The 23,079-nt window shown below is 39.6% G+C and overlaps 1 protein-coding gene across 3 annotated transcripts in view; it reads left to right on the top strand.

Moving 5' to 3' along the window:
• The window catches only part of brsk2a (BR serine/threonine kinase 2a), a 192,559-nt gene that overhangs the window by 122,221 nt on the left and 47,259 nt on the right, over positions 1-23,079 (top strand). For all 3 annotated transcript variants that reach the window (XM_087842943.1, XM_087842944.1, XM_087842942.1), the window contains exons 3-4: positions 6,092-6,177; positions 10,999-11,139. In XM_087842943.1, coding sequence (XP_087699069.1) covers positions 6,092-6,177; positions 10,999-11,139 — 227 coding nt within the window. The remainder of the gene's footprint in view (positions 1-6,091; positions 6,178-10,998; positions 11,140-23,079) is intronic.

Genomic DNA, 23,079 nt, shown 5'->3' with positions numbered 1-23,079 from the left:
CCATGCAGTGGATTTGAAGAGGTTTTCATGATTAGACCCAGTGTCCACAGGGTCTAAAGGACCTCTGCTATTAGGCATTATTAGGACCAAGGTTATCCAGGGACATGTCTGTTAGGGTGAAATGATATGGCCTGCCACTGGTCTAAGTGCCAGGCTGATGAATCTGTCAACAGCACAGGAACACATCACAGATATGATTAGAGAGATAAAATGAGAGAAACTGAGAATAAATGAGGGCCAGCAGAAGAAGATGAAGAGGAGTAATACCAGAATTGGTCTTGGGTGGGAAGGGGTAATGAGCACAATTTCAAAGGTTGGAAGATGGATAAAGGATAAGGACTAGCCAGCTAGCAGAGACTATGTCCAGATCGATTTACATGTCTCTGGCATTGATCAAACTCCCCCGTGTAGGGAATTTACCTCCGCTTCACAAAGGATGACTGATAAAGTGATTATCAGAGAAAAACCTGCTGCACTGACTGACTGCGTACGTATCAGTGTATTTTACATTCGTGTATTTGTGTGGTCCACAAGGACGGAGAAGCGATAAACAGAAAAAAGATGAAAGTAGAGAGAGATTACATTTTTCAGTTCAAAAACTTTCACTGAAACGGGATCATACAAATAAATGATTTTATTTTGTGTTTGTTTTGCTCCCAGTGCGACCAGCTCAGCTGTGAGAGATAACGCAGCTACCTAACGCGCACACGCCTCACCTCAACAAACACTGTTAAATCCACTGCCCCGAGCCTGTCTTTGTAAATTTCCAAACCAATTTTGGATAAGCAGGTTCCCCCGGAAGCACACGTTAATATCATCTCAAAGTTAGTGATTATGCCCTGCACAAGAAGTCGATTTGGGACATATTACAGACTGATTCCCTCTGCGATGTTGTAACGACTAGATAGACTGTGTTTGTCCTTGAAACAGATGTCCTTATATGCTGGTTACCAAGACTGACATGCAGCAGTCTTCAGCGAATCAACTCCTTCCAACTAACATGCATGTGCAAGAACACACACACACACACACACATGCTTGCATGCACACCAGCTTGGCTACCTCCTGTCCCTTATTCTGCCCTACTGGCTCACTGACCGACATATGGATGGATGGAGGTGGCTCTTGGCTTGCCATGATCAGTGGAGTGTATGCGTACAGTGTGTGTGCAGCATAGAGTAAAGTATCCACATGTCACAAGTATGAATGCTGACAAGCTGACTGGTTTTGTCTGTGAGCCAGTAGCCAAGCTGTGTTGTCTCCTCCCCTTCTGCTCCCTAACAGTTAGACCAGGTCTCCTTCTCTACAGCCGTTACCCCATCCAGATCTTACGCCTCTTTTCCCCATATGTTAACTGTTCATTCTATCATTACCCTAAAATAGTAACTATATATATAAATATCATAATATAGTGTGAAACATGATATCTACTTGTATAATGTTGAAGACTGGTAGATTAAGAGTAAAAACTGCTTTGTTTAAAAAAAAAGTAATCTTTGAATTATAAAGCTGAGCTGTATGAAAATACATATTCGGGGGAAAAAAGACGTTATGCTGTAAAGATAACGATCTCTGGCACAAAGCTGTTAGAAAACAATATAATAGATTAATGTTAAACAGTGACTCATGCCATCATAATCCTGTATTTTACACATCTTTCAAAACGCTGAGAAATATGGAAACGTAAAAAAAATCGTCGTTGTCAGTTAATGTTGATATTTGGTTTGTTCCGCAAAGTAAAGCTATTAAAGCGGAGAGGTCTCTCGCGTCTTTTGATGCTTGTAACTCGTTACGTTGCTGCCTTGTGTTATCATTCACACTCTGCTTGGTGCATGGCGATGTTAAACAGGTTGTCCTTTCCCCGTGTTGTGTTAATTAACAATAAAAGACCCAGGAGATGGGGTGGTGATGTGCAGGGAGGATGGCTCAAGCTGCCACCACTGCTCCTCCCCCCATTTCATAACACTTTTCTTTTGCCGTTCTCCGTTGGAGAGAATTACGTGGCTTTTCCTTTATCCCTTCCACATCCACACACCCTCCCCTGTCTCTCCTTTGTTTTTTCTTTTAATCCACCCAGCAGCTTTTGCACGCACTACGGCCTCACTGTTAGCATAGCCACCCTTTTTTTTATCTGACACACATGGCTGCCCTGCTGACTTTGATCCTTAGATCTCAGTATCAAGGGGCCATTCACTCACTTGCCTGGGGAGGTGACAGAAATGTCTGTGTTTTCCTTCTGTGGGGTGAGAGAGGCCGGCTGGGAAAAATGGTGTGAGGTGCAATAAGTGGAGAGCGAGAGATGACAGAGCCTGTGATCCAGCATTTCACCCTTTGAGATTTTGGGCTGGCTTCTGTGTTTGGTCATTCTGTCACATGCGACATGAATCTAATTTCTTTGCGTCTTTGTTGTCGTCTGCATGCCTGTAATCCCCTGGCCTCTATCACTGGCCGTGGCGATAAAACTATTGATGTTGCCACTCATTTGTTTGCTCATCCATTCGGTCATTTAGATCCAGAGCTGTAATTTAACAAATCAATAGCGAGCTGATGGAACTATGCTAAACTGGCTGTCATCCTCTGAATTTGGAGTGACACCACTTACTCCTTTTGTCTTATTTTTCCAAGTAGCTACAGCCTCCTCAGCCTTTCTCCCTCACATATGCGTATTATTCTATTGCATCTACACTTTGCGTGCAAATTGAAGTAAAGGTAATAAATCATATAAGCTGTACTTTTAGACCAAACAGCATCAAGACCATTAGGACCATGAGACTTTTTCTTTCAGCATACAGCTTGCTTTTTTATTACAGCTTAACTGTAGTTGCAGTTGTTGTCTTAGTTAACATCTTTAAAAAAAAAAAATCACTGTTGCTGTTCCTTCCTATTGATTCATCTATTGTGGCAGGATGTGACACTGATGGGAAAGCCTGTGGGTCGAAGTGTGCCAATCAGCTCTTTCACTAACAAGCTCCTGTTCTGATGTCTTCTGCTAATGATGTCCACTTCACAACAATAACCACACTGCTTTACATTCGACCCCTTTTTTCTGGCGAGGCGTCATTTTTCCTGCCTCGCAGACGCGTTTTGTTATCGAGAAATTGACCAGAAATTGCTGTAATTTGAACTGCCAAACAAAAAAAAGAACACAAGACAAGATAAAAAGAGTGTCTTCATCTAACCTCTGTTTAGGTGCATGTGTGTGCATCTTGGTGAACATGTCCAAGTGCCTGCTAATAAAGGCCTAATGAAGTCCTGTGGAGAAATGGCAACTGGAGAGAAGTGTCCACACTCACAGATGTGAAATTTAATGAGAGACTGTGGCATGCACAGGAGCCAGGCCAAGATGGGGAATGGCCACCTGGTATTGTTTATTACTAGCATGAAGTTACAGAGTGTGTGTATTTGAGTGAGTGGGCAGTTAGTGGCTGTGTGGATAAATGCAGAAACCGTTGGTGTTCCTCCTTTGTGTGCCTTTCATGCATTAGGTATGCATGAATCCACTGCATGAACAGAACACATACTGTGTGACCCCTTTTCCAGAAGAAAGCAAATGAGGAATAACCGTATTTTTCCAGTCACCTTTTGATAACTGTAGGATACTTAAAGAAAAAAGGCATTACTAGAAAGAGCAAAGGTTGCTTCACAGATTTCTAATAGTATGTTAATCAACACCAAATCTTGCAATAAGCAGACTGTTGTTCAGTTAAGTCTTCACATTAAGCCTCATTTCTCTCTTTTTTTTCAATTAACTAAAAGGAGGTGTTAAAAGAAGCTTAGGATGTCGGCCCTGTAGGATTTCGACAGCTCATCTCGAGTCCTGGTTAGCATTAGTCTCCTTGCAGGGAGCCTACTGCCAGCTAGCGAGCTAGCCACCACGGGCTCATTCTTAACAACGCACCTTAGCCTCAGGTGAGAAAGTGGCATAGTGCAGTGCTGCTGATAGCACTCATTAGTGTCTGGATTAACCCTGATTAGCCTAGCTTTTTCTCATGCTGCTTCTTCATGCCAGTGGTAATTATCCCTTTATACCCTTTTCAGACTCAGACGTGTGCCTAGTTTTTCTAATATATTTTACATAGCTTTTTATTCTCTTGTGGGGTTTTTTGTTTTTGTTAGGCCCAGCTTGAATAATAAAACGCTGCACCGCATTTTCTTTGGAGAGACTGAATGTATTTAAGCAGTTTTTTAATTGTGTTTTTGCCAGATACAAAATTATTTGCCCGAAAAATATTAATTGTGTGTAAAGGTATACCACAATCACAGACTGAGCAGAGACCACTAACAAAACCTGTCTTGAAATTAAAGCATTGTGAGTATATGAGTCAATAAGAGCATATCACTTATTGAACAAACAGCTTTGGAGTATTTAATGAGAACATAGTTAGCTGGCAGATCACAGTTTTGACTTCAGTCCACACGAGTGTTCATAAAGCCAAGCCACGCTGAGTATGACATTAAAGCGACGCGAAGGCTGTCACAGTCAAATGACATAGTGAAATTGATTTTGATGAGATTGAGAGAGGAGCCTTTAACTCGCGCTGTTCTTTCATCTTCATCCTTGTCAGTCAAAGTTAGATGCTGAAGGTGGAAGGGAAGATGGGCAAGAACTGTGGAAGGGTGAGCTGATGGCCGAGAGGAGACCAGGAGGACAGGGTGCTGAAGAGCAGTGGTGGAGTCTGTCGAAGCGGGTTGCATGCTGATTTTCAGTGGCAGCTGTACATGCTGACAAAGACCTCTGGAGATGGTGATACAAATCCAGAGTGATCAGCTGGATTTTGGTGAAATTTTGCTTTGTACAGTGTACATGTCACCTAGTAGCTCTGTACACAAAATAAAACAAAACGTAGGGACTTTAGTTGTCTCAGCTGTCTGTTTCTTCTGGACACAGTAGTGTTTATATTTACAGTACAGTCAATAACTTCAGTGTAAAGAAGCCTCTTGTGGGCAATGTTCATGTACCTGAGTGCACATTTTGACCCATATTGACCTATGCTTTGTGTTGTTAACTGTGGGTAAGAGTCAGTCCGTGGACAGTGTTCAAATGTGGAATTCTTCCTCACATTTCTTATCGAAACAAACCGACTTGTGTTCACGTCAGGAAAACCAACGGATTATGAAATGTTACAGTATTTTCAAGGCTTGTTTTGGGAGAGAATGTGTAAGATAAGGCGAATGCAACCTGTTTTCCATCTGTTTTTGAAGCAAACATGAGATAGCAGTTATTACTGGCTGGGAAGCTAACCAGCTCAGAGTCTGATCAAAGCTTATCTTTGTCCGTTCTCTCACTAGAAAGTAACAGCCAGGTCCTTTCCTTAGTTTACTTATTCCAAAAAGTTAGTACGCTGTGTAAAATGGAAAAGAATGTAATGATTTACAAATCGCATAAACCCATTTTTATTCACAATATAAAAAACATATCAGATGTTTCAAGAACCAGCGGAAAGAACCAATACTGAAAATCACTATTGGATGTTTGTGATCTTTGGGCACTCAAATGACACTGCATTAAAAGCAGATGTGATTCTGTCATGGAAATCACTAAATTGGCTCTGGAACACTTAGAGACGAAGCTTAAAACAGACTGAAGCAAAGTGGAAGGAAGTTCTGTGGTCAACAAGCAATATTTCAAAACTATTTTTGGAAAAAAATGGACTCTGACAATTCGGTTGCCTATGGAATTGTTGGCTTACACATCTGGAAAAGCACCATCAGTGCTCAAATGCTGAAAAGACTATGCCAAAAGATGTATTTGCATCTATTACAGCAGCTTGACTTCATAGTAGAAGACTCCAGGTGCTAAACTGTTTTGCCTGCAGTTGGTTTGTACAACTGTTACAGACTGGTGGAAACCCTTTCAGCAGTGCCTCATCAGGGGATGCTTTTGGGGTTATTAAGTGCTTTGCACCTAAACCAAAGTACTACACTACTTTGGTACTAAGGTTTAAAAAAGACAAAGAAGGGAATATTTATTTTTTAATAGGCCTGATTATATTCTTGGTGTGGAGTCTTTTTAGGAATGTAGCGACATTGATGATGCAGTAATCAAAACTCTTTTTACTAATTTCTTCTTCCTTCTTTTTCTTTCTTACAGGTGGAGCGAGAAATAGCTATTCTGAAGCTCATAGAACACCCACATGTTTTAAAGCTACACGATGTCTACGAAAATAAAAAATACTTGTAAGTATCACCAGCTGATTTTGCTCCACTTTTGATGTGTGACTATGAGATATTCTTACAGTCAGCTGCTGTTTTGGACACCAGAACAGTCGTTAAAATGCCACAAATCATTGTGGTGGTCTGCAGAGCAGTTGTGATTGGTGTGTTATGATTGCAGGCCAACAACTACAGCCTTAGAGGGATAGATGCTCCATTAGTATTGGCATGAAGCATTTAATTTAGTTGTGCACGCTAGGGGACTGCTAATAGGGCGAGGAAGCCTTCGTAATGTAAACACCATGACGTGCTTATCAGAGGCAACACCATGGCATTAAGAAACATTAGCCATGAAGAGCCTGCTGCAGCAGCTGCACATACACACACAAACACATACACGCACACTCATGCAGACACTCATACATTTATCAGCTTGCTTTAGCAGTGGTGAGTGACAGCCCCATCAGTTGTTCATAGTAGACCTCTTGATCTATAGTGGACTGTTTGCCAACTAAATTCAATTAGTTTTCATTTTTAGCTTACAAAGCAAATAGGATTGGACATGCAGTGCTGTACATGTCATCTTTTAAGATGATAGGAACTGCAAAATATTATGATTCATCCCATAATTGGATTATTAAAATCACATTTTGTGCACATTGCTTCATGACTTCTGACAGACGGTCACTTGTAGTGTCGCAAAAGACAAATTGATTTACATTTGCACCACGAGTGACTTGAATACACTCTGAGCTTTGCACAAGTGATGTAATTTTTCTCTTAATATGTTTCTGATTCGTAGTGCGATATCTCCACCTGAAAGCCAGTAATTGATAGACATGCAGCATGTTTGCAGCTTGCAGGCCCAGAGCTTGAAATACTTATTATTCTGCTGGCACAATCTGTTTAAACTGGTGTTTACAAGAGGTGATAGAGAATTTAAAGGAGCCTGAGAGGAATTTTGGTAAAAGAAACAAACTATATCGGAGAAATTCTTCAAGTAGCCTCAACTAGGAAATGCAAAATTTCTTACAAATCAGATAGTGTATGATTTATTTTTTTTTAGCCTAAGATGTATTGATCTTATTAAGTTTGTTGTTGTGAATCCTTAAGCAATAAATCAAGGAGTGCAAGATCTACTGTTGTTGTAAGAAATTTACATACACTTATCATGGGCATGAATGTCATGGTAATATCATTTTCAGTGATTTCTTTGAGCTGTTGTGGAATGATTGCACAGCATAGATTTTTAATGACTTTAAAAAAACAAGAATTTGGTCCACAAGTTAGAAAATATTTATTCTCTCCACACAGGGACAAAATTATAAATACAGGTCAAATATTTGCATACACCCCCACTAAGGTTTGGTTAAAAGGCCCTTAGCAAATTGCACCTTAATCAGATGTTTTTGGTAGTCATCAACAAGCTTGTAGCATAATTCTGGCTGGATATTTGACCACTCTTCTAGATAGAACTGGTAGAGTTCATTTAAAGTGCTTGGTTTCCTGGCACAGACCTGCCTTTTAAGAACAGTCCATAAATTTTCGATGAAGTTGAAGTCTGGGCTTTGAGAAAGCTATTCCAGAAGCTTGCTAGCTTGCTTTATTTATTCCAAAACCAGTTTTGATGTGTCTTTGAGTTTCCACCATCTAGCTCTCAAACTCCAATTTATTTATAAGGTAAAAACAAAAAAAACCTAACTTATATTGACCAAAGTGCTGTACCACAGATTTGATAGAAGTAAATAGGCAAAGAGAACAGAAATAAGTAAACGTATGCTAGCAGGTGCTAAACATATACAGTCATGGCTGGAAAAAAGTATAGGCGACACAATGAGTAAATCAGACAAACTCAAATTCCAATGAATAATAATAAGTTTTTGGTTTAGTTTTAAAATACTCAGTGGAAGGAGCAGACATCACTGTGAGGGAAATGCTGTTCTACGTTGCTAAGACTCTGATTTAAAATCCAGAGTAGCAGACAGTCAGAAGCATGCGATCAGCTGACTGGAGGAAACAAGAAGTCAAGTAGCTGTGTAAGAAGTTGGACATGTAAAAAGGAGGCAGGTCAAGAAGAGCTTTACAGACAACTTTACAGAGCAAGATCAGAGGATCTTGAAATCACTTCTAAACTTCACTGGCAATAAGTGGAGAATAGCTTAAACAGATTAATATGATTTCTTTTTGAGGTGCCTTTGAGCAGCCGAGCAGCAGTATTTTGGGCTGAGCTGAATCAGAGAAGGAAAAACCTATTTTTAACCATTGAGTTAATTTGCTTATCTTAAAGCCAGATTCAAATATCACACCAAGATTTCTGACCAAAGAAGAAGTTGTAAGAACAGGTTAGGACCTAAGACGGAACCCTGAGGTACCCCACAATAAAGTGTAGCTGTGGAAGAAGAATTGTTTCCAAAGCTGACACAGAATGGTCTATTTTTGAACCAGTGTAGTGCCAGCACAGAAGTGCAGGCATTGTAGGGGATGTTGTAAGCAATGGCATCGCTGAGATTAAAAATTGTTCTATCAATTTTGAGCAATCTACAAGTATCACTCATAGCAAAACAGCCCCATAACATGATGATACCACTACCATGCTTGACAGCTGATATAGTTTTGTTAGGTTTGAAGGCCCCACCTTTACTCCTCTAAACATACTGCTTGTCATTGTGGTCAAACAGCTCGTTTTTTTTGTTTTGTTTGACAATAAAATTTAGATTTAGAACTTTTATATAGTTCTAGAAATTTAGAACTTTAGAATTGGAGAAGCTTCTTGGATAAGAGCTAAAACATCTTCAAGAAACTTCAAGAAAAAGTTCAGTCGCTTTCTTTCCAAGCTCCTTAGACTTACACAGCCATATCTGATAATAAATCTTTTTTCTTGAAGACATTTTGCTTATATGGGCAGCACGGTGGCACGGTGGTTAGCACTGTTGCCGCACAGCAAGAAGGTCCTGAGTTCAATTCCACCATCAGGCCGGGGTCTTTCTGTGTGGAGTTTGCATGTTCTCCCCGTGTTTGCGTGGGTTCCCTCCGGGTACTCCGGCTTCCTCCCACCGTCCAAAGACATGCAACTTGTGGGGATAGGTTAATTGGATAATCCAAATTGCCACTAGGTGTGAATGTGCGAGTGAATGAGAGTGCGAATGGTTGTCTGTCCCTGTGTGTTGGCCCTGCGACAGACTGGCGACCTGTCCAGGATGTACCCCGCCTCTCGCCCTATGACAGCTGAGATAGGCTCCAGCGCCCCCCGCGACCCTGAAAAGGATAAGCGGAAGCGAATGGATAGATGGATGGACATTTTGCTTATACATGTGGGCAGCTGCTAATATTGGTCGAGCCCAGAGGTGTGGATTTTGGGACATCTTGGTTAGCACCCTCACAGTCTATGGCTATGTAAAACTCTGTTCACCGTGTGACACTGTTGTTTCCAGTTCTTGGCAGGCTTGAGCCTTGGGGGTTCCTCGGCTGTTTCTGAACATCCTAACCAGTTTCCTCTCATCTGAGGTTGACAGTTTAGGGCTTCCAGACAAGCACAAGTTATTCAGTTGTGACACTTCTGAATAACTTGTACTTGCATACAATTGTTTGAACTGTTGATCTTGGAATCTACAGTTGTTTCCAAATAGCTCCAAGAGACCTTCCAAAGAGGTCTTCGCTGAAAGCTTCTGACTACAACTGTATGTCTATAAGAGTTAATAGTAGTAGTAGAATTTTCCTAAACCTTGAATACTTTAGCTTAGATATAATATTAAATCTGAAAGGGAAATCCTGATTCTTGCATCATAATAAAGCTATTTTTTCAGAGACAAATACAAATTTAAAACAGAATAATCGGAGGAATTACAGCAGTAACAAAAATGTATCTTTTTTTAGGGTAAACTCAGTGAAGTATCCTGCCTAAACGCCAGTATTTTAAGTCACAGACCAGAAAACTTACCTCACAGGGAAATTATATTTGTAGCCATCCTTATTCTGCATGCAAAATGTATGTGTTTTTGTAATTTGTGTTCACTCACTTGTGTTTGGACTGGTTGTTATTTTTGCCAAAGCTGCCGAGGCTTTTCCAACAAAGGTTTTGCCTTTGGACTGAGGGCTGTTTGATTAGCACGTGCGCTGTCACTAGTTACAGTTTGAGACGCCATATGTTAATAAAATGAAAGAGACCCATGTGCACCCTAATATCCAGAAGGGGAGAGACAGAATATTTTACTACCAGTCTGGATTTCACTTTGTCCTAGTGAAGATGGAGTGAGTTTGAGTACAGGATATATGAGCAGTTGAGATCGGAGCAGGGCCGGGGCGCTCCTTGCTTTCAATCCACAGACGCAGCTGCAGGCATGGGTCAGTGAAGATTCATCTCCTCCCTCTCCCCTTGGGAGCTGCAGAGCATGGCCACACAGTCAGGATGACAGAATGCTTGGCCACACAGACTCAAAGGCCACCTGACGAAGGGCTGCATGAAATGATGAAGTGATGGCAAGGAGGTTTTGTGTGTGTGTGTGTGTGCGTGTGTGTTTGTGTGCTATAAAACTAAGTAGATGGACAATAGATCGCCAAAGAATTATAAAAAAGATTAATCAGCATGATATATTTTTTCAAAGATATAGATTTGAAAGCTTGTTAGTCTTTAATCTATGTGCTTCGAGGGAACTATCATCCTGCCATTGCTCCATTTCTCAGAAACCTTAGAGGTCCAAGGTTTTTCTTTTCTTTAGGGCTTTGTAGAGAGGGCAGGTATTTGTTCTGGCAGGTATTTCTTTTCTTTCTGGGTGCTTGTATGAGAGTTTTTCCTCATGTACTCTCTTGATTTCGTTCTTATTTCTTTGTCTCCTCTCTGTTTCTCAGGTACCTCGTGCTAGAACACGTGTCTGGTGGTGAACTGTTCGACTACTTGGTGAAGAAAGGCAGGTTAACACCTAAAGAGGCCAGGAAATTTTTCAGACAAATCATGTCTGCCTTGGATTTTTGCCACAGTCATTCCATATGGTAAGTGACATCCTCATGAAAAACATCCTGTCATAGCTGCTGCTACTGTGGAGGGTGTAAAGAGTTGGATTGCACTTATGGAAAAGGAGCTAATAAAGATACTGAGTGAAACAGTCCAATCTTTTTTTTCATTGATGCTCATCAGTGTTTTTGACATTTGGAAAACAGATATAGTTTTGATAGTATAGAAAACTCATATTCTCAAATATACATTGATAAAATAAATGCTTCAATATTTGAGATGTAAGAAAAAATATTGAATTTAAAATTGTAATAAGACTAGCTGTCCTCTGCATACATACAAATAGGACTGTAATACAAGAACTTTGTGAAAACCACAGACTAGATGTAATATTTGAGATACTTGGAGTTAAAACCATAAGACGCACATTCATTATGTGTAATCCATAAAAAACATCAGTTACATTTAAAAAATGTCTAAAACTATCATACCCAGGAGGCGTAACAAAGTCAATTTGGTTATCATACAACATTGAACAAATAATGAGTTCCCCAGTAATGACTTCTGGAAAGATGCAGACTTTTCCTAAAGTGAATCTATAATGTTTATTCAGATCTTTGGAGTGCTGTTTAGTTTTCATACCAATCATTCATTATGGAGATTACAGAATGGAAAAAAACCCTTAATATTGCTTATTCTGCAACATGTTCATGAGTATCGCTGACATGTAGCAAAGAGAATCTCAGACACATATCTGAATCTATATGCATTCTTTTCAAACAAAATCAAAAGGAAATACCATACCATACCACCTTTATTTATAAAGCACTTTAACATAAAACCAGAGTTCACAAAGTGCTGTACATGCTAATTGCATAAGTAAAAAAAAAATTAAGATAAAATAAATAACTAAAACACTAAAATAAATTGAAACATGTTAAAACAAATTGAGTCAACCCCTCTAATCAATGCCAAAGGCTTCAGCAAATAAATATGTTTTAAGAAGACTTTTAAATTCAGAAAGAGAAGAGGCCTGCCTAACATGCAAGGGTAGATCATTCCACAACTTTGGAGCAACTACAGCAAAAGCACGATCACCTTTAAATTTATACTTAGTTTTCGGTACCTTAAGGAGCTGCTGATTGGCGGACCTAAGGGAACGGGCAGGTGTATATGGTTGTAGTAGCTCCGAGAGGTAGGGGGGGGCCAGGCCATTAAGAGATTTAAAAGCAAATAAGAGAATTTTAAAAACAATCCTAAAATGTACAGGTAGCCAGTGGAGTGAAATTAAAATTGGGGTAATGTGCTCAGACTTTTTTGTTCCAGTTAAAAGACGTGCTGCAGCATTTTGTACAACCTGCAGGCGCCTAATGGACGCATCACTAACCCCAAAATAAAGTGCGTTACAATAATCCAGCCTAGAAGTAACAAAGGCATGGATTACTGTCTCAAAATGCTGTTTCGAAATATGAGTTTGTTTATCGTGAAGCAGATAAGCCATGACAAATCAGTGAAAAAGATGTGGTGATAACTTGAAAAGTTGAAAATACGATTCAGTGAGAAGCAGAAGGGATATTTTTTCTCAGTAACATGATAAATTAGGCCTGTGCAAAGGTCTCAGATCACTTTTCAGGTGTCTCTATTTATTTCTGCAAACCTGCGAGGTTAGGCAGAGTGAAGGCAAGAGTAGAAATCCTCTTATCAGGAAGGAGGACAAACAGAGTAGTAGTAGTAGAATAGTAAAAGCAAACATCAGAAGTGGACGACCGTACCTGCTGTAGTGTGTGTGCTCATTTCTCTTCTTCTTGATATGAAATGTTTTCATAGTGAACCCATCTATATTTTATATTCTGTGTCTTTTGGAAGATTATTTTTGCACCACTGTAAACCTGATCTAAACATAATTCCCATAACATGCTCCAACGTGACACATTTTGTTTGATTTCGGGGGGTAATTTAACTGTTTACCAGCTCATAGGCTAGAGGCAATCATATAGACCTCAGAAGTCAAACATGTCAGCAGGAGACTGATTTAGGAACCTCGTTTGTTTGTATGTGTTTGTTTCTTGCTTTCTATGTGTGTGTGTATAGGGTGTGTCATGTGGAGATTATACTTAGTGAACATTTGTTTTTCTAAACAAGGCAGTGTGTTTGTTTCTGTGTTTCAAAGTGTATTCTTTTATTCTGTGTCTTATCAGCGTCTTCTTACATGGCAGAGCACCAGGACCATCGAGCTGAATAATATCAAATTCATTTATTTTTACCTTCTTGAGGAATAAAAACTGGAAATCTTCAGCTACTTGCCAAAAGCTGCAAAAGGAAATTGCAAGATTCAACATATAGACAAAATATAGTCCAACATTCAGCTACTTGAAATTTATAAATACTTTGTGTATTATTTCCTAAATCAAATAACAGCTGGGTTTGTTAATGTAAAGCAAAAATTAACAGGATGAGTTTAATTACATAATCTAGTAACATAACACACATAACAGTAAATTCAAGTGAAAAATGTTACAAATTCTTAATGACAGGTGAATTTGGTGAGACGTGGAGAATTGGAGAAGGAACCCAAATGCAGGACGTCCGAGGCAGACAGATTACACAGAAAGGGAGCAGCTTATTTAGGCTTAACTAAAAGTCCAAAAAACACAAAAGTCTACAAGGAAAAATCAAACGCTATCCATATACTGGCAGGGAACACACAGGGGATATAACCAGAGCTCCACAAAGAACCAAAGAAAGGCAGGTGAAGAACAGAGTTTATGCACAGAGAAGGTTGATTAGGGAGGAGACACAGGAAGGTAACAATTAGGAAATCGAGGGAAGACAGACAGGAAGTAAAACTGACATACGACTTGTCAGAAAACAAGTCTTCTTATACCTAAATACTAAAAACTTCAGTGCAATTATGAGACAGGGAAATACAAAGGGATTAGAGGAGACAGAGGGAGGACTAAGACAACAATCTGTGCCAGAAAACCTATAAAATTAACTTGTCCCTAGAAAAACAAATTCAACACACAGTAGAATAAGAAGGAATTAAAATGAAAAAATGAAATAAATAAAATGAATGAATTAAAATCTAAACTCCAAGTACTAGCACAGAAAACCTAAGCAAGAAGTCAGACTTGAACATGTTCAATCAAAGTTTGAAACAAAAATAAAGAAAAAGAGCGCTTCACACTGAATAAAGATGAAGATAGAAAGTCTAACCAGTCAGCTAGAAAGTCAAAAAAGAGAGAATGGAAAAGGAGAAAAAGAGAATAGCCACACCATAAACCACAATGCAAAACTCAGAGAGCAGACTAAAACACAATACAAAAGGACAAATGGGAAGGAAAATAGTGCAAAAATACAAGGGAGCAAATCCCTCTATTCAGTCTTTAAGTGAGTAGAATTCAAAAGTTATGAGAACAAAACTCAAAACAAAACTGTGGCAAAAGACCATCACATTCATATTATTAAATTATTGATGCACCGTGTACCTGAGGCCAATCATGAAGTACAGTAGACAAACCTGCTGCTACACAACAGAACTAAAAAATAATAGAACTGGAGTCATATTTGTCAAAGGAGCTTGCAAAGAAAAGCGTCTGGACTTCTTTAAGTTGCTTGAAGACGTTTCACCTCTCATCCAAGAAGCTTCTTCAGTTCTAAGGTCAAATGGTGGAGAGTCCCAGATTTAAACCTAGTGGGAGTTTCCCCCCACAGAGGGACAAAAGGACCCCCTGATGATCCTCTAATCGCCTGAGCCAAGGTGTGAAACTGGGTGTGGGTCCCAATCAGCCATAGTTTCGGGTGAGTTCATTGTGAAACCTGGCCCCACCTTATCATGCGAATTCCTGAGGTCAGATGGCCCAGGGTGTGAGTGGGCGTTAAGGCGTCTGGGAAGGGAACTCAAAACTGGATTATAGATGGCAGACAGTTGGTGTCGTAAACCACCGCCTCTGTTCAAAGATGGTCGCTCACAGTGGACATAGATGGCTTCTTTCACTCCTCTTTCAAACCATCTGTCCTCTCTGTCCAAAATGTGAACATCCAGACGCTTTTCTTTGCAAGCTCCTTTGACTACGATGACCTGGATGACTGAGAACCTTCACAGACATGGAGTCATGTTTGTTTTAGTAAATGTGCTGATTGTTAAAAATTCCTGCATATTTCTCTACCTGCATATTTGCCAAAGTATGCATATAAAAGTTGTTTGTAACCAAAACTATTCACTCTGCTTTTGTTGTTTGTGTCAACTGAGTCAACATGGCGAGTCAGATTTCACTTCAGCAAAATGATTGTTTGAATAAACAGTCAAGCGTAGCTAAGGTGCTGTACACAACGTAGGGCAAAGACTAAACCAGGGTCCGTGTTTACTTGCAGAAGTAACAATCAAAATGTGCTCATTATCCAGCACATTATGATTTTGTTTCCTTGCTGATCACACTGTGATAGTCATCACTGGCAGAGGCTTGAGATTTAAACTAGGAGATCATCATAAAACCCTAGCGCAGCCATGGCCAGGCCATGGCCATTGCATTTTTCATTGGCACTATAACCGTTTCCAGTTATAGCCAGTCAACTCATGATGATAATGTATGCCCATCATAACTTTTGTGCCAAGGCTATGTGGCTGAAAGTGCTACAAAGAGACGCAGAGGCTTTTCTATTTCTCCGTGCACAGTAGAGTATTATACTGATGAAAGAGACGACTCTAAGCCAGTGAAAAACAGCATTCAATGCTCCTTTTAACCTGGAGCGTAGTTGTGAATGGCTCCAATGTAGATTAGTATAATGTTGCACAGTTAATTAAGAGGAAAAATTAAGGTAATTTGTCATGGAATTATACAGTGCAATTCTTATGATCAGATATTATTTGTATTTTACTGCATAGTTTATAAACGACCCTCTTCCAGTATGGTTGTTGTTATTTACTTATTTGTTTGTTTTTTTAAAATGAGAGCTGAACTATCTTTAGATGATGCAGTCACCTTTATTTTATTGTCTGAACCATCAAATGATGCTGGTGCATTTAAACTGCAACACTTGGAGGGGTGAACCCTCCCCCCACAATATAATTGTTGCACAAGCAAAAATAGAACAAAACTGTTCCACATTAGGAAGGAATAAAAATTAGAAGTCTCTTATCATTCCATGTAAATACATTTCTGATAATGGCTGTGAGAACAGATTAGATCAATTAGGAGGAAGCATCTGGAGCTGATGTTAAGTGCATGCACATAGATGGATTATCAGAGCTCCTTTGGGCAGTTATACCTCTCCTTCCCTATTTTACTTTGTTGCTGTCTCACTGTCTTAGCTCCTCAAATCCCCTCACTAACACTCTCAGAAAATGATGCCTTGTAAATCTGTCATGAGGAGGATTATTTGGGAGTGTTGCTACACCGACTCGCCCTCCTCCCAACCTCAATTAGGGCCAAACAGACAGGCAGACGCAGCCCTTCTCATCTCCCCTCCATTCTCACTAGTGAGATCCCAGCATCCCCTCAATAAAAAAGCGTTTCTGCAATCATTCCTTCCATTTTGACTTGTCTGCACAGGAGACCTACGCAGGCCATTAGAAGTACCCCTTTTTTCTCTGTGACTCACTGTGCAGAGTGGGGGTAAACACATGCTCCTCAACCTTTCTTTTCTCCCCTTTTTACTTCTTCACATTTCCTCATGCTTCCGTTTCCCGCCCACGTCTTATCCCCAAATAAGATCTCTTCAGCTTGATGGATGTAAGGCTTGAAATAAATGAAATAATGTAGGGGGAAACGAGGGTTTTATGACTCAGTGTTTTCTCTCCCTGATTCAGATTAGTCTCTGATTCAGAGTAGTCTTTTTTTTTTTAGGGAGAGAAGGGGACAAAGTGAAGCACACGGGGATAGCTGCCAAGGGAGATGAGGCAAAGATAGGTACAGCTGGGGTAAAAACCGATGTGCGAAAATAATCTTCATTGGAAGAAATGCATAATAGATGCTGCAGCAGTGAGAGAAAAGCATAAATATAGATCTAGTGTCAAACTAGCTGCCTATCCCCCCCTTTCCTTCTCATTAAGACGTGCCTTGTATTTGTTATTGTTATTTTGAAGTCTTCCGATGTGAGATGTGCAAACCTGTGACTCACACAGAGACGGACTGACTGGCAGACTGGTTAGAGCACAGATCAGAGCACAGCGCGCCTATGATAATATGACATTTTACTGATCTTTGTAAAAAAAATGTGTCTTTCACTTCCTCCTGTAGGGACATTAGAGGTCAACTAGAGAGCAGCACTTCTAGAGTTGCAGTTTGTTGCTCAAGGTCACAGCAACAGTGTAACAATGTTTCAAAGATGTCATAAAATCTTTCAGAAATGTACTTACGAGTCACAGTAACATGATTTTGTCAGTCTTCAACAAAACGCACAGTATAATCTATTTGTTTTTTCTACGGTTTTTATACAAACACATATTAATGCATTTAATTGTAGTGTCATAATTGGATGCACTTTTTAAAATTACAGTTTAGCTTTCTATGATGAACCCAGTTCACAATGTCTCTATTCTTATATTCGCAGCTTTATCTGCATGGACACATTCAAAGCTGTCTACAGATGAGAATAAAAGACTATTTCACCCTAACCAATAGAGGTGGGAATCACCATACATCCCACGATACGATATTATCACAATACTTAACGCACGATATGATATTATTGCAATTTTTTAAAATATTTTGCGATATTCAGATTCTGTACATGAAGGTAAACTTTATCAATATTCATTTTATCTAATATCAAAGTCTCACACTCAGTCTTTCTCTCATTTCAGTTTTATTGTTGACAAAAATGGTTTGTATTACAGTCTAGTCCAACTTAACTGAATGCAACCATCTGGTACAATTATAGCTATTCTGAACTATGCAGTTTATGAAAACTATGCAGCCCCTTCAGCAACTGAAGAATTTGAAAGTAAATTAAAACAAAATATAATTTTACATTAAATAAAAAAGTTTAAACTTAATTAAAATAAAACATGTCTCAAATTAAAATAAACTGTCATGTTTATTGCTGCCAAAAAAAAAGTTAAACACAATTGGACAGTGTCAGGCTTCTTGCTCAGAAAAAGGATCAACATGCTCTGAAGTCAGAGCATGTTCCAGTCCACAAAAACTTTTTTTGTAACAAAATATCGATTTCTGCTGTCTCTGTATCGATACATTATTAGCAAACGAAATATCACAATACTACACAGTATCGATTTTTTCCCCCACCCCTACTAACCAAAGTAGTCTTTCCACCTGTGGGAACTCTAACCATTTCACCAAGGAAGCTTCCGTTTATGTGCTCACACATATTACCGCAGTCTTTCCTTTTCCTATTCCTGATAATATGATGTGCACATTATCGCTGCCACCTACATGACAAACAAATGCTTGGTCCAGAAGTCACATTAAACCCACGCTGTAGCATAATCCCGCATATCATCCACATCCACCTTTTCCCCTCACTTTGTCTCTCCCACACTTTGTCATTAGCCACACTTTACATATCTCCCTTCCGGAGGGAGAACCAACCACATGCATGAATGGAGATGTATTTGGAGCGCATATCTCAAGCCCCGCTGATAACATAGTGGAAAAACAGTGGTAGATATATGGACTGTTAATTATTGCTCCAATTCATTTGTGAAGTATAGAATGGGTCATTCTGAAAGTGCATCCATGCCCAATGCCCTTTTGCAGTAAAACAAATGCATCTGTTCCACAATTCAGAAGACTGATTCCTTTAACAGTGTTCCACTGCTTCACCAAGTTTCTTGAAACATGTCTTGGTAGTTTTTGCAGACTCAGTGTGAAGACAAACAAAGGCAAAAATGATCACATACCTCTATAAGCTCTCATCAGTGCACAAACGTGCATGGCTCATGCATGATTTTACACCATTTGAAGCCTGGCTAGCTTTTACTTATGTTAATTAATTATGTTCAACAAGTAGGGCCATCAATATCTCAATTTCTTTGCTGTTTGTGGGTTTGCCAATATTTGTTGGAGAGTTGTCCATGATGATAGTCTGGCTGCCTGCTTACCTGCCTGTAGAAAGCCTGTGCCATATAGCCTATCATTGCAGCTGATGGCTCCTACAAACACAGACCTTTTTTTTCCCTCTTTCTCTTCTTGTCTTTGTATTTGTCTGATATGTTCTTCTCCTGCAGTGCCACTTACTGTTGAAGTGTAACTTTGTGAGAGGAGAGAAATTGATGTTGAGAGGAGGTGGAATGGAAAAATGGAAATGGGATGGGTGAAATGGTTATGGAAAATCAAGCAGGAAGAAGGAAAATGAAAGTAGTGGGTTGGTTTATGGTCCTCGATTTAGGGGGAATGGGCTAGTGGTAGTGAGGGGATGATTGATCAAAGAAAGGTAAAATAAATTAGGCTGTGAAATGGGAAAACAAAATAAGATCAAGTGCAGGAAAACAAAAACAACAGTTCAAAGACATGACATGCTGTTAGATGACCAGATAAGAGATGATGTTGAAGCCTCCCGAGCAGTCGAATTTCGTACAAGGCATGGATAAACACTTTAAAGGAATTTTACACTTGCATGGCACCATGGATTAGATGGCTGGTGTTACTCTAGGTTTTTAAATATCTATGCCACTCTTTCACTCCACTGCTTTTCTGGCAGCTTGTCTGTTTATTCTGCCTTGAAGGTCCGTTGCTCATCCTATCATCCCTAGTCAAACTCCTCTGGATTAAGAGCAAACGCTGAGTTGCACACACAGATTTGGCACAACAAGCAAACAGTTTGTTTATTGCTGTTCTGGCTGTCATTGTAATCCCACTTTTAGTAACTAGATTATATGCAACAATGCATTAATGCCCCTTTGTTGCTCAAACCCCCCATAGGACTAAGTAGAACTGGAGGAGATGACACAAGGGGTGCACTGGGGGACGTTCACAGGCAGGTCTTGCTTCTTGATACTGATCCAGTTTAAATGCAAGTCTTGTGACGGGTAATTACTTAAATGTGTACGTCATCTGTGTAAAGATTTTGGCAGCTGCACTAGTGAACTTTTTAATGTCACTCAAATAGAAGATCAAATGAGTCTTAAAGCAATGTGTGGGCTTCAAATCTGGCACTTAAATGTATGTATCATGTGGACTTTTACTTTAAAATTATGTCAACATTACTTCAGTCCTTATATTTCTGTCCTGATTGAGTTTTGAAAGCATGTGAAAATGGTTCATGACAAAAAAATATATTTTCAAACAGTATTCAAATCATATGAAATGAATTGTGTTCAGCTGAGAAATGTGGACAACACTGTAATATATATGCAGTGGGGGGGGGAATAACTATTTGATCCCCTGCAGAATTTGGAAGTTTGCTCACTTACAAAGAAATGACCACGCTCTCATTTATATTGTAGTTTAATTTTAATGGAGAGAGAGAACGTCAGCCAAAAATCCAGAAAAACAAATTTGATGTAAATTGATTTACCTTGAGTGAAATAAGCATTTGATCCCCAATCGTAACATGCCTTAGTTCGTTAGACGTTTCTTGTTTGCCAGATTTTTACCCACTCCTCTTTACAGAATCCTTTAGGTTTCTTGGCTGTGCATACTTAGCAACTTAAAAGTTCAGCTCCCTCAACAGAGTTTCTGTAGGACTGAGGTCAACAAAGTTTTTTGCAGCTGTTTACCTAAAAATGCAGCCAAGGTGTTTTTTTTAAAACAAACATTTCAAACTATTTACAGAACAATCAGCTGTTCTGCATCAAATTTGATGCCCCACAAAGTATTTGTGCCACTCCAAAAATAATTTCTGTCCACTATGAGATGAAGGAGAACAACAGCCTGATACCTCTTGAGGGCGATTGTGGCTCAAGAGTTGGGAGTTCGCCTTGTAATCGGAAGGTTGCTGATTCGACCCCGGCTCGGACAGTCTCGGTCGTTGTGTCCTTGGGCAAGACACTTCATCCGTTGCCTACTGGTCTTGGTCAGAGGGGCCGGTGGCACCAGTCCTTAGGGACTCCAAAGCGACTGCTGAATGTTACAGCGACTGCTGTAACATTCAGCAGTCGCCTCATTATTCAGACACACACAACAAAACTATTGACTACACTACACACTAACTACACAAGATTTGCGCTAAACTTTGCAAATCTCTCACATCTTAAAACACCGCTGTCACTCCTAAAACCTCCCCCTTTCCTAAACAACTAAATGCCATGTTGCCATATCATTTTTTGATTGGTCGACATGGTAAATTTTTCAACCAATAGGAAAGGGTGGGTTTTTTTTGGGGGGGGGTTGCTCACAGGCGGAGAGCGTTTTCCTTATAAAACGCCGTTTTTACCGTTTCTTCCCGCAGTAAATATAAACGACGATAGTATTCAGGAAGAAAACCAAACATTGCAGATATTTTTATCATAACTCTGGCTTTACGTGGCCGATCAACACAATTTAAAAACTGGTATAAAGTCCACACTTTTTCCGTCAATTGCTCCGTCTGTCCTGCTCACATCTTCAATGGTTGTTCACGTTGTCATTAACGTGTCTTCACTCCACATCAGCCACGCTGCTTTGCTCGCTAAAACACCGGTGTCTGCACATAAGGACGCTGTCATAGTCTGTCAACGACGTTGATTGGCTGCATATATACGAATGTGAATCGCATTATTGGCTGAACTATGGGATAAGGTGGCATCGTTCTAATCCCGTAGGGGAGCAGCCAGTCACTGACTAACACTGCAAAACAGAATTGTTGAAGATTTAATTTTAATTTCAATTCAGGTTAGATTTTATGTGCGCACAGACCGTGCCAGCAGTGCGCAATTGCGCACGCGCGCAGCTTAGAGGGAACATTGCTCAGCGGTATGTTTTGGGTCCTTGTCATGCTGAAAGACCCATCCACAACCTAGCTTCAGTGTTCTGGCTCGATATAAGTAACATAAAGATTAGAGACTGTTCATTTATTTGTAGGTGCTCAATATCACAAATTCAGCAGGGGATCAAATAATTAATTCCCCCGTCTACTGTCATTCACTGGACAGATAGCGCATTTTGCTATAAAAGCATCACCTCTTTTTTATCTTTATCAAATAAATTTTAAAATATTTAAATACTTTGACTTTGATGAAGGCTCTAAATGAATTCTTGTGCTATTAAGCAGTGTGTAGCTGATGCAAACGTAACTATTTTTTCACTTGTTTAAACTGCAACGCAACTACATTACTGAAAGAAATTTAAAAATGCATTTTTATCTTTCTCATCCCTCATTGCTCTGAATACATAATTAACTCCACTGGCTAATGAAGGATTTTGCTTAGCACATTCAAGTCAGCAGTCAGAGTTGTCCTCTTTTTCTAATTCCATACAATATTAGCCTAAAGCTTTCTCTAAGTGAATGTGCGTGGTCTCTCTCTAATTGGGTCACCAGAAACCAGAAAAGAAAACAGAAAGGTAGAAAGAGAAGAACGACACCAGGGTGCGCCGAAGGCTGAATGGGCGCATTTTGATTCTCAACAGTGGTTTTAAACCCCACTCTGTGCACTGTATTGCACCAGGATAACTGTAGTACCTCATGAAAATTCAAAAACAGGTGAGTCATTTTCCTGGCATGTTAATAGGTCAAAAAGATGCATTTGATCCATTAGTGTTAGTTGTAAGTGTTCTCGTGGCTCCAATTAGAGCCACATTTCTTGGTGTGAGCAGACCTAATGAAAAGCGACATTAAAACATGGTATATGTCAAATGTGTCAGCATGAGAAAAGTATATTTTCATTGAGCTCCAAACTAGTCATAAAACTGCTCATCACCATAAACGTGTCTGAGAAATTATAGTGATGTGAGCCCCAAGAGGACAGAGCCATTACAACCTCTTGTAAAACACAACATATCAGCAAAATATGTGCAAATGATCACAGGCAATTAGGCGTACGCTGTTTGGTTACAAGAATCATGTCCAACAGCTCCTTGGGGTAAAATCCTCGCTCGGAT

This window comes from Neolamprologus brichardi, chromosome 7 (genome assembly GCF_056152115.1).
Source record: "Neolamprologus brichardi isolate AB-2024 chromosome 7, ASM5615211v1, whole genome shotgun sequence".
Taxonomy (NCBI): Eukaryota; Metazoa; Chordata; class Actinopteri; order Cichliformes; family Cichlidae; genus Neolamprologus; species Neolamprologus brichardi.
The sequence above is the reverse complement of the archived record's forward strand: the minus strand, read 5'-3'. Positions and strand labels throughout refer to the sequence as shown.